General features: G+C 58.0%; 1 protein-coding gene across 1 annotated transcript; it reads left to right on the top strand.

The window, feature by feature from the left end:
• The first annotated feature begins 924 nt into the window (after positions 1-924).
• Positions 925-8,626, top strand: AQP8 (aquaporin 8). The gene is made up of 5 exons (XM_070411670.1): positions 925-1,178; positions 2,603-2,729; positions 5,415-5,629; positions 7,004-7,138; positions 8,189-8,626. Exons 1-5 carry the CDS (start codon positions 937-939, stop codon positions 8,235-8,237), a joined length of 768 nt encoding a protein of 255 aa, XP_070267771.1. The 5' UTR covers positions 925-936; the 3' UTR covers positions 8,238-8,626.
• The last annotated feature ends 3,877 nt before the right edge of the window (positions 8,627-12,503 follow it).

Raw genomic sequence — 12,503 nt, 5'->3', positions numbered from 1 at the left:
AGCCCAAAGCCTGGCATGTAGAAAGTACTCAATAAATATTGATTACACATCAATACATGTTATAAATTAGTAGGCACCTCACTGTGCTTATCATGTGTCTGGCACTGTTGGGAGCACTTTACATATATGTGCTAACTCCGTAAGCCTCATGGCGGCCCTGGTCACCATCATCCGCACATGTAGGGAGCAAGCTAAAGTGCAGAGACGGTAAGTAGCGCTCAGAGTTGGCGCGGAACCCCGGTGGCCTGTTTCTAAGGCCCACGGCTTCTCCTGCGCCCAACTGCCTATCAGTGAAGGGTCACCCGTCACAGCTCAGCCTGGATCCGGCGATGAGGTGCGTGAGCGGAGGTGTTGGGTCTCGTGAATGAGGAGATGTCTGTGGGAATTGGCGGGACAACCTGAGGATGAGTGGGCTGCTACCGCCGTGTGCGGGCCTAACGAGGGGCAGTCCTCGCGTCCTCTTGCACATGCGGGTCTGCTTTGGACCCTGACGGTGACCGCGGGGGCTGGCCTCCCCTCCGGATGCTGCCGCTAAGCCAGCGCCTTCCCCTGGTGGCAGAAAGCTCGGCAATCCTTAACCAGCCCCTGCCCTGCCCAGTTGAGATTAAAAAGAAAACTGTTTCCTTTTCTGGGCCGCAGGGCCACCTCCCACCTGCTCACTGCTTTCTCGCGCCTGTTAAAGGGCAGAGCCTGCGCTGGGATCGGCAGCTCCAGCCCGAGATAAGCGTGTGTCCGAGAGCAGGTGCGGCCGGCCAGCCAGGCCCAGCCGTCCGTGCAGCGGCCCTCATGTCTGCAGAGGTGAGCCCACTGCCCTCGGCTCCCCAGCCTGGCCCTCCAGGGTCACTGAGAGTTCACTCTGGGGGGTGGGGGGGCTTCTCCTGGCCGCCCTTCCTCCCAGCCCCACTCCCTTCCCTTCTGCAGGCCGCCACCGTGTCTATGGGGGACCTTGAATTTGGCAGCGGCAAGGGGAAGGAGCCGAGCGTGGAAGGCAGGGGGCGCGGGTGGTGGCATGAGCGCTTGGTGCGGCCCTGCCTAGTCGAACTGCTGGGCTCTGCCCTCTTCATCTTCATCGGGTGCCTGTCGGTCATCGGGAACGGGCCGGAAGCGGGGCTGCTGCAGCCGGCGCTGGCCCACGGGCTGGCGCTGGGCCTCCTGGTCGCCACGCTGGGCAACATCAGGTGAGGGGGTGCGAGCGCTCAGCCGGGCGCTGACCTGCAGCTAAGTGTCAGAGGGAGCCCCGGGCACCCACTCAGGCTCCGGGAGCGCGTGGACGGCCGTGTGGCCGGGGGCTCGCATCTAGCCCCGCAGCCCACGAGCTCTGTGCCTCGGGGCAAGTCACGCTTCCAATTTGAACCCCTCCACCCAGAAAACGGGGCCCATAGGGGTGTTTAAAAGCACTTTATCACCGGCTGACACGCATGCGACAGGGCCAGTACCAGGCGCTGTCCTAACACTGCCGGCCTGAGCCCCTGGCAGTTCCCTCACCCGCCTCCCGCTGAGACAGGGAGACAGGACAGCGAGCCTTCCCGAGGTTACAGGGCTGGTAAGCAGCAGAGCTACATGGAAGGGGGGGGGGGGGGGTGTCGGGGTGGGGAAGGGGGGGGTTGGGAGTGGGGAGGCCCAGGGGAAAGCAGCGATGGGGAGGGCTCAGTCCCCACTGGCTGCTCTGCTGCTGTGAGCGTTAGAAGGGGTGCTCCAGCCTCGAGGTTTCCCTGGGACAGCAGCTGCTAGAGGGGTTTCCCACCCACCTGAGTGGTCCTGGCCCATCGAGTGGTGACCCGAGGGGGTGGGGGCTCTTGCACAGTGTCCGTCTGGACGGAGCCCCACCCGGGAGCCCCTGGCTTCCAGGAGAGCCAGCACAGTGAGGGGCGCGGGGCAGGGCGATGCGGGCCCGGCCGCCGTGTTTCATCTCACTCAGGGAATGGAGCGGAACGAAGAGACCCAAATTCTGTTCCCCAGAAGAAGAGGGGGGAAGAGAACGCTGACATTTCTTTTAAACGTCCCGGGGCACGAATAGCACATGCTCTTCTGTCCCACGGGGCGTCCCGGGGCACGAATAGCACACGCTCTTCTGTCCCACGGGGCGGGGCTGGAGGAAGCGCTATCACATGTTGGCTGGGGGCACAGGGGTCGGAGTGGGGATGATAATACCTGTGTTTACCAAGTCCTCCCCATGTATGGAACAGGCATGTGCACATGTGCTAATCATTCTATCTTCGCAGCAGCCTCAGGAGGTGGGGTCATGAGGCAGAGAGGTGCGTTGCTGCCCGAGGTCACACGGCTGCTCAGGGGCAGACTGGCTCTGAACCAGGCCGCTGGCTGGGGAGACCATGCCGTCTGCGCCTCAGGCGACTGCCTCCCTCTAACGCCAGCGTTTCCCTCAGTCACTGGCTTTCCAACAAATATCTATTCAGCCTCCCCTCTCGGGCTCGCCCAGGCCCCGCGCCACCACTGGGCACCTCGGGGAAATGGCTGCGATGGTGCCTGTCCCTGTGGGCTGGGCCCTACGCGCAGGGCCGGCCTGGGGGGCTGGTTGGGACCCGTCCCCTCGGCACAGCCTGCGCCTTGGCCTCATGACTTCCTTCTGCTTCTTGGGTGACAGCGGTGGACACTTTAACCCTGCCGTGTCCCTGGCGGCCATGCTGGTCGGAGGCCTCAACCTGACGATGCTGCTTCCCTACTGGGTGTCCCAGCTGTGCGGGGGGCTGCTCGGGGCCTCCCTGGCCAAGGTGGGTGATCCCCTCGGGGGGGCTGCTGGGGGCGGGGGTGGGGACTGTCCAACTCTGCCTGTTTCCTCCAGTGGGACCAGGTGGGCCTTCTCTACTTGGGAGGGGGGCACTGGTTCACTCCAAACCCACCCCGTTCTCTCCGCGTCTGGACAGCCCAGGACAGCGGAGGCAAGTTCCGCACCAGAGCTTTTCCTCCCAGTCCACTCCTGGCTTTCGGTGGGTTTGCTGGTCCTAATGTTTCCGCATGTTTCACCCAGCCACTCGCTCAGCCACTCGCTCAGCCACTCGCTCAGCCACCAGCCACTCGCTCAGCCACTCGCTCAGCCACAGGCGCCCACCCAGCTCTGCCTGGGCTGCCGGGGGGAACACAGTTCTCCTCCCAGAGCCCCGAGCTCACCTCTCGGTGTGTTGCCCAGCTTGCCCCTAACCCGAGTTCTCCACCTTCGATGGGAGTTCAAATTCAACTTCCCAATGGAATCCTCTCATCCCAACACGAAGTCCGGCTCTTCCTTTCTGTCCCAGAATTTCCATAGTGCCTGCCTCCCTCCCTGTGTCCCTCCGTAGGCCTGTCCTTCCCTCCCTTCCTCCCTCTCTCCTTCCCTCCCTCCCTTTTTGCCTCAGTCCCTCCTTCCTTCCCACCCTCCCTTCATCTCCCTTCTTTCTTCCATTCTCTCTCTTTTCCTTCTTTTCTCTCCCTCTCCCCTCCCCTCCCCTCCCCTCCCCCTCCCCCTCCCCCGTTTCCCTCTCCCTCTCTTTCTTCTCCTTCCTTCCCTCAAGTGTCAGTCCAACTAGGGTTCCTTCAAGATGTAGGCCTTGCTAGGCACGTGTGGGTGAGTGGGAGGGTGGAGGTGGTGGGTGGGCCTGCTAGCGGGCTGGGGTTGGGCGATGGCTCTAAGATCTGGCCCATTGCAGACTTTGGTCTCAAGTCTCATATTGCTGTTCCCTGCCCTGGGCCCCATGCCCCCATGTAAGACCCCATTCCCTGCCGACTCTCCGGCTCTGGTCCTTGATGCAGAGCAGTGCCCAGGCTCTCCCTCCAGTGCCCGTCCTGCTCAGCCCCACACACCTGCCCGCCCTGCTCAGCCCCACACACCTGCCCGCCCTGCTCAGCCCCACACACCTGCCCGTCCTGCTCAGCTCCGCACCTGCCCGCCCTGCTCAGCTCCGCACACCTGCCCGTCCTGCTCAGCTCCGCACACCTGCCCGCCCTGCTCAGCTCCCACACACCTGCCCGCCCTGCTCAGCTCTTCACACCTGCCCGCCCTGCTCAGCTCTTCACACCTGCCCGCCCTGCTCAGCTCTTCACACCTGCCCGCCCTGCTCAGCTCTTCACACCTGCCCGCCCTGCTCAGCCCCACACACCTGCCCGTCCTGCTCAGCTCCGCACACCTGCCCGCCCTGCTCAGCTCCGCACACCTGCCCGCCCTGCTCAGCTCCGCACACCTGCCCGCCCTGCTCAGCTCCGCACACCTGCCCGCCCTGCTCAGCTCCGCACACCTGCCCGTCCTGCTCAGCTCCGCACACCTGCCCGCCCTGCTCAGCTCCCACACACCTGCCCGCCCTGCTCAGCTCTGCACACCTGCCCGTCCTGCTCAGCTCCCGCACACACCTGCCCGCTCTGCTCAGCTCTGCACACCTGCCCGTCCTGCTCAGCTCCCGCACACCTGCCCGCCCTGCTCAGCTCCCGCACACCTGCCCGCCCTGCTCAGCTCCCGCACACCTGCCCGCCCTGCTCAGCCCCGCACACACCTGCCCGCCCTGCTCAGCTCCCGCACACCTGCCCGCCCTGCTCAGCTCCCGCACACACCTGCCCGCCCTGCTCAGCTCCGCACACCTGCCCGCCCTGCTCAGCTCCCACACACCTGCCCGCCCTGCTCAGCTCCCACACACCTGCCCGCCCTGCTCAGCTCCCACACACCTGCCCGCCCTGCTCAGCTCCCGCACACCTGCCCGCCCTGCTCAGCTCCCACACACCTGCCCGCCCTGCTCAGCTCCCGCACACACCTGCCCACCCTGCTCAGCTCCCACACACCTGCCCGCCCTGCTCAGCTCCCACACACCTGCTCATTCCATTTCCCAACCACCTCACCAGAGGCCAGGTCAGGCCCTGGATGGCGCCCATGACCTGGGTGCGCAACTGTCGTTATCCCCATTCTACGGAGGAGGAGACGAGGCGCAGGGAAGTGGGTACCTTGCCCAGGTCGGAGGGCTGGTGAGCTGCAGAGCCCAGATTCGGGTCCAGGGCCCAGAGCGTGGTCCGCTCTGCTGTCTTCCCTCTCCTGGTGCTGCCACGGCCCCTGAGGCCGATTTCCTCGAATCGCATGGCGCTTAAGCCTCGGGGCTCTCCATGTCCCTTCGAAGGGACTTTTCATGGGTTAGCAATGTCCTGGTCATGTGTGTTTGCGAAGTTTGTAAAAATAAGGGATTTTTGTATTCTTTCCTCAAAGAGGATCATCTAAGTCACAGAAGCTTCAGGCCCACTGGAACCACAGCTGGGTCATCCCCATTTTACAGATGAGCAAAGTGAGCTTCGAGAAGCCCAATAGCTCACAACTGCCACACAGTGGAAATGGCGGAGCTGGCTGTGGGCCGGACGGGCTGACTGTAACCCCTCCCTATGGGGGGGGGGGCATGCGCTCCCGGCCCCTCTTCACCCCCGTGGGGCTGAGCGGCTTCTCTCCGCAGGCGGTGAGCCCTGGCGACAGGTTCTGGAACGCGTCTGGGGCAGCCTTTGTGACGGTTCAGGAGCCGGGGCAGGTGGCGGGGGCCGTGCTGGCAGAGGTCGTCCTGACCATGCTGCTGGCACTGGCTGTCTGCATGGGCGCCATCAACGAGAAGACGCAGGGCCCGCTGGCCCCGTTCTCCATCGGCTTCTCCGTCACCGTGGACATCCTGGCAGGGTGAGTGCGTCCCAGCCGTGGGGCTCCAGTGCCTGGCCCTGCAGAGCTTACCTGAGGGGCACGGACTCCATTGCCAATAGGGGCAGGAAGGGAATGCCCATGGAGACGTGCCTCGCATTAGGCAGGCAACAGGGGTGCCGGGGCTGTGGGGTCTTTGGAGGCTCCTCTGTTCCCCTCTGGGAAATGGTTTCTGTGTAGGAGGGGCCTGGAGGGACCCTTCTCATTTCACTCCAAGGGACTCAGAAGACTGGATTTTGTGTGAAATTATTCCCATTTCAGTAAACATTTCTGCAGGCTGTTTGCTCAGCCAGTGGGCAGCCGGGCTTCAGCCTGACTCACCACCGTCTGGTTTATGTTAAGCCGCTCAGTAGGCTTGGGAAGGGGCTCGGAGACAAGGCTGGTGAGGTGTCACTTCTCTCATGTGATGTAAGAGGAGACAGGCTCAGAGAGGACACGGTGACTTGCTGAAGGTAACTGGGCAGCAGCAAATTAAGTGACAGATCTGGGACCAGAGCCCACATCCTGCTGAAGGGGATGAGGAGCCCCCCCCCCCCCCCCCCCCCAATGTCCAGCTCTTTCTTTTCTCTGGGACACAGTTTCCTGGCTCTGCCATCCTGCCTCCTCCCACACCCCATGTCATCCTTGGGAGGAAGAGTGGGGAAGATCTGTGAACCTGTGTAAAGTGTGGCAATGCTTTGCTGCCCCCTAGTGGCTCTTGGCTCACTTACAAGCCTATTGAGCGTGGCTATTGGAGGCGGGATGGGTGAGGGGGGAAGTCTGCAGGGCTCTGGACACCAGAACTGGAGAGGTGGGCCCGGCCACAGCCGCCTAGAGGAGCTGCTGGGTCACCGAGATTAACCACACGCATGTGACTTATGGGCGTGACATGGCTATATATGCGCTTTCTCATCGACTCCTGACAACCCATGAGACAGTACTTGCACCTCAGCTGAAACACAGAGGTTAGAGGTCACACAGCTGGAAATAGCTGGGCTGAGTTTTGAACCTAAGTCCGCCTGACTCCAGAGCTCACATGATTGACAACTGCTCGACGTGGCTTTGTCAACTTTGGAGAGACTTGCCCTCCCCCCACTCCATCTTGCACCCCCCTTCCCCTGTCCCTTCCTGCTGCCCAGGCACCCCTTGTGGACATTCTTCTGGACGGGCATGGGTGTGGCTGATGCTGTGCCCAGGGAGGGGCCAGCCTTTCACTGTCCAGTGCTAGCGCCCCTACCTGTGTCTTCTGGAACCCTCCAGAACCCCAGATAGGGCGGGAGTGTGGGAGGTGTGGGAGGTAGGCCTAGCTGGGGAGGGAAATTGAGGGGAGCTGGGCCTGGCTGGGACCCTGGGGATGAGTGTGGCTGCTGTCTGCAGGGGTGCCGTGTCAGGAGCCTGCATGAACCCTGCCCGGGCCTTTGGACCGGCTGTGGTGGCCAACCACTGGGCCTTCCACTGGATCTACTGGCTGGGCCCGCTGCTGGGCAGCCTGCTGGTCGGAGCGCTCGTCAGGTAGGTGGGGCGCGGGCACTGCCCCGCCGGTGGGCAGCGGGTGACAGCTCCCGCAGCGTCCAGGCCGAGAGCCATGGGACCTCACCTGAGTCTGTAGAGGAGCAGAGGAAACCTTCTGCAGAGGCAATGTTATGACTCTGGGCCTTTGACCACAAGTGACAGAAATCCCTCTCAGCACAGCTGTGGCCCGAAGGAGAACCCGTTGGCTCCCATAGCTGAGAGTGCACAGGGAGCACTGGCCAGGTAGCTGCCCGAACAACGTCTCAGGACACGGGTCCCACAGGCGGTCCTCTGCGCAGGCTTCACGCCTATGGGGGCTCCCAGCAGAGGCGGAGGCGCTCGGCAGGTCAGAGGAAACAGAACGGCAGCGTGGCTGATGGTCACCGGCGTGGCTGCCCAGCGTGGGTCGGCCTACCCCTCAGTCAGTCATGCGGCTCTGGGCCAGGCACGCCTGCTGGCTGTGTTTGCAGCCTGAGCCTAACCCTGGCCTTGGGTGAGGTCCAAGAGCAGGGGAGGAGTTGCTCCCTGCAAGGGGTCATCCAACTCCTGGGGGCCCTACTCACATAGAAAACCACATACACGGTGCCCCACGAGCACGCATGTCAGGGATGTCATTCCCATCAAACAGTGTGGCCAGTGCTCCATGGAGTTGTGCAGTGGATAATAAGGTGGATGTTGTCGGGGGGATAATCTCTCCCTTCTTGGGAGCTTCCAGGATCCATAGGGGCCTGTTCTTCTGTTCCAGGTTGTGCAGGGATAGGGTTTGGCTCAGCAAGTGGGCCTAGCCCGGACCCCTTAGCACATGGCCGAGTGCAAAGCATCCCTGATTATCGCCTGCTGCTTTCAGAGGGTGGCGTGAGTGTCTCTAGGAAAAGGGCTGAAGCCAAGCAGAGACACACCCTCCACCCCCAACCTGCCCCAGCTAGAGGTGGTGGCTGGAAAAGCTCAGGAAGGCAGCTCTCTGGAGAACTCAGCCTGGAGAGATGGATGAGGGGCTGGGCGACTCTCCCCTGGGGGCTCAGAGACCTCACTGGGCCATTGTTGTTGTAGGTTCTTCATTGGAGATGGGAAAACTCGGCTCATCCTAAAGGGACGCTGAAGCCGGTGCTGGGCGTCCCTCGGCCCTGGTGCCCTTGGTCCCCGGCAAGTTCTGCATTGCCCGCTACTGCACAGGCCCAGGGAGCACGGCTCCTTCCCTGGCGGGGCCTGGCTTCTCGCTGGATGGCCTGCTGCTAGGCCCTGAGGTGCTCTAGGCTCTGAGGAGTGCCTGGTGCCTGGCAGAGCCCTCAGCCTGGGCAACGTGGCCAGCGCTGCCCAGAGGGAGGTGGAAACAGCATGTCAGAAATGTCCTCCTGAGGGGGACGGTCCCAGGAGCAGAAGAGCACCTGGGTGAGGCAGCTGTCCATGTACATCAGTTCCCTTCACCCATCTTCCTCCCTCTCCCTTCCCTGGCTCCTCTGTTGCAGAAGGGCCTTCTGTGGTCTCATTCCTTGCTTCCTGAGCTGCCAATCTAGCTTTGCAATAAACAGTCCCATATTTCCTTCCACATGCCATTGGCTTGCCTTTCATTTCAGAAATGGGCACTGCTGGGGAGGATGCACAGTCTAGCTTGGGCCTTGTTTGTCCAGAATCTCATGAAGGCTTGAGTGGAGCTTAGAATTCAGCGCAACTATAGGTCCTTAGGGTGCAGGCCAACCCAGAGTCTGTCTCCCACTTAGCTCTGTCCAATCTAGAATCCGGTTTGGATGCTAGTAAGAATCAATTTCAGATCACAGACCTCAGGATCTGCTGAAAGCGCCCAGGACTGCCCAGGACATGGACTGGCCCACTCACTGTGCTCCAGCTGGGCATGCATGGGTGTGGGCTGGGCCAGACCTGCGAGGATTTCCTAGCAAACAGAGAGTGTGGCATAACACAGGTCTGGAGGGACAGTGGCCTTTGGATGGAGGATGGAGTATAATGATAAGAAAGGATAAAAAAGGATAAAAAGACACATTCTGAACTTCACCCCTTGTAGGTAGAGGATATAAGAATCTATGGGTCATTTATGGAAGATGACCATTATCCTATATAATAAAAGGCTAATGTGCAAATCGACTGAATGGTGGAACAACCGGTCACTATGACGCACACTGACCACCAGGGGGCAGATGCTCAACACAGGAGCTGCCCCCTGGTGGTCAGTGTGCCAGAACCAGGCTCACGGCTGGTGAGCTCAGCGGTGGCGGCAGGAGCCTCTCCCGCCTCCATAGCAATTGGACATCCCCCCTTCCGGACTGCAAGAGGGCGCAGGCCGTGATGATAGACCCCCCTCCCCCTGAGTGCACAAATTTCGTGCACCGGGCCTCCAGTAGCAACATAAAAAAGTTCCAGGGAACAATAATTCTCAACAACAAACAAAAAGCTCACCAGTTCTACAAGATGATCAAAATACTTACCTGAGTAAAAAGAAAATGTTCACTGGAGTGAAAGCACCAATATAAGAGACTGCCTGTTGAGAAAATGGACTCTATATCCCCAAACATCCAGAACATTTTTGGAGAAAAAGAGAAAGACAAATATGAATAACAACCACAAACCTAAAGAAAAAGAGAAAGAAAATAATATGATAGAAGCAGAAATAAGCAAATTAGAACACTCGCAAAGAGCAAACAATATTGAAAGTTACCATTTCTTTTGGTGAAATGAATAATAAAATAAACCTTTGGTAAATCTAGTAAGTAACAAAGTAGTTACATATGCATACATATACATATATAAACACATACAACACGCATGCATGTGTACAGCTAACATTTATTGTGTTTATGTGCCCAGACTATGCAGAATGATTTCTGTGCATGACCTCATTTACTCCCTCAGCAGTCCTATAAATTAGGGTTCTGGGTTGAATAGTGTCCCCCAAATTTATGAACACTTGGAACCTAAGAATGTGACCTTGTTTGGAAATAAGATCGTTGTGACCATACTTAAGGAAGGGTCAATGAAGGTGAGATCATACTGGATTAGGTGAGCCCTAAGTCCAGTGCGTGTCCTTATAAGAGACAGAAAAGGACACAGAGACACAGGGAAGGAGGCATGTGGGAGAAGGGTGGAGGCCACATGGTTTTACCAGGAGTCACCAAGAGCTACAAGACGCAAGGAAGGACTCTCCCTGAGCTTTTGGAGGGAGCCAGGCCTGATGACACCTTGATTTTAGACTTCTGGCCTCCAGATTGTGAGAGAAAACATTTGTGTTATTTATTTATTTATTTTTTAAACAAGTGTGTGGGAATTTGTTATGGCAGCCCCAGGAAACGAATGCAGGTAGTTTCTCTCACTCTTCTCCAGAGGAGAATGGAGATTACAAGGGATGACATTATCCAAAGTTGCACAAGTTGATGGAGCCAAAGTTTAAGACCAGGTGTGTTTGACTGTAGGGTCCAGGATCTTTGTCATCACACTTGACTGTTTCTGAAAAAGGGACAATATGGTTCCTGCCTTGTCTTCTACTTGCCTGATTGTTCCCATTAAGAGAGGGACAGAAAGACATGCATCATTAACTCCTCTCACTCCTAACTTGCAATTGGATTTGAAGTCCTGGTCTTCACATTGAGTTCTAGGACCACGAGCTCTCAAGAGGAAGATCGATGCCAGTTCATCTTTGTGATTCCGCATTTGGCTTAGTGCTTGCTGTGTAGAAGGGGCTAAGTACTCATTGACTGAAAGAATGCACAGGAACTCCCAAATTCATTCTGAGCACAACCCAAAATTCACCCATATCTCCTAAGTTCACCTCCACTCCACCTCAAAAACAAGGTCACAGAATTTTATTTTATGTATTTACTAGTAGCCTGGTGCACAAAATTTGTGCACTCGAGGGGGGAGGGTCCCTCAGTTATTAAACATTTTACAGCACAACATTAAACATTTTACAGCACAACACTGACCACATTGGTGGAGGTGGTGGTCTTGTCAGAATGTGTTATATTATGCAGATGAAAATCTATTTAAACAGATTTGATGTAGATATTTTCAAAGATGGAAGAATTGTCCCTGTCAACTATTTTAGTTGATTCATACCTTCAGTAATTGTCATCATTGCAAAGTTTTCAGTCCCCATGTGGATTGCTGGATATAATAGGTCATGCGCTGTCCCTGTCCTTTGTAGCCTTTGTTACCTTAAGGACTCTAGTTTTCCATTTATATGTTTAAGTACCAACCTTACCGGCTTAAAAATGTAAGCTTTTAACACTGCTCTCTCTGTTCCATATCCTTCTGATGAAAAGTGGAGTTGGGTTGCAGCACAGGAGAGAAATTCAGAAGGGGAATATTGAAGTAATGACTACAGTAGGAGAAGAGGGAACCTGTTTCCCTGGCCACAGGCGTTGGCGCCCTGGACCACAGGGCTGGTAGCTTCTCCGGGTGGCTGCAGCCTGGGATCTCTGGCCAGTAGCTTGTCCATCTCCTGGGCTGCAGCCAGCCCCAGGCGCTGGGGCAAGGACCAAAGGTGGGCGGCTTCTTCTTCTGGGGGCTTCTTCTTCTTCTGTGCTTCAAGGGAGGGTAGTCAGTTAAGTGTCATGCAGAAATAGGCATCACCAATTGCAGAAGCCGGGTGTGGGGCAGGGAAGCCTCAGCCAGGGAAGCTGGCTGAAGCCTCTTCCCTGCCCACACAACTGGCTTCTGTGATCACCCCTGCACTGGGCTTCTGCTGTCACCCATCCCAGAAGCCAGTGCAGGGCAGGGAAGCCACGGCTGGGGAGCTGGCCACCCAGCTTCTGCAGTCATGGATCGCAGATCGCAGAAGCTGGGTGCTGGGCAGGGAAGCCGTGGCCAGGGATGCTGGTAGCGGACTCTTCCCTGACCCGCACACAGCTTCTGTGGTCACGGATTGTAGAAACCGGTTCGGGGCTGGGAAGCCACGGCTGGGAAGCTGGCGCACCCAGCTTCTGTGGTCAGGGATCACAGAAGCCCAGTGTGGGGCTGGGAAGCTCCTGGGACTGCCAGCTTTGCCTGTGCCCAGCTCCCATGGCTGGCTCCACCCCTACTTCCCGCTATCACTGGCCAGGGCGGCAAAGGCGCCAGATTCTCTGATCATGGCTGGGGGACAGGGCAAAGGCGGCCCCCAGGGTTTCTGATCACTGCCAGTGGCAGGGGGCTTCTTCCTGCTTTCCCTTTGGCCTCCCTGCATTGTGCCTACATATGCAAATTAACCGCCATCTTTGTTGGCAGTTAACCGCCATCTTAATTGGCAGTTAATTTGCATATCGCCCTGATTAGCCAATGAAAAGGGTAGTGGTCGTACGCTAATTACCATGTTTCTCTTTTATTAGTGTAGATTTTTTTTGTAAGAGACCATTTATTGGGTGAATTACAGAGGTAGAAA

Source organism: Myotis yumanensis, unplaced genomic scaffold, assembly GCF_028538775.1.
Source record: "Myotis yumanensis isolate MYYU_CA2020_CCGP unplaced genomic scaffold, mMyoYum1.0.hap1 SCAF_4, whole genome shotgun sequence".
Lineage (NCBI taxonomy): Eukaryota > Metazoa > Chordata > Mammalia > Chiroptera > Vespertilionidae > Myotis > Myotis yumanensis.
Note: the sequence above shows the minus strand (reverse complement) of the source record. Positions and strands in the feature narration are given on the sequence as shown.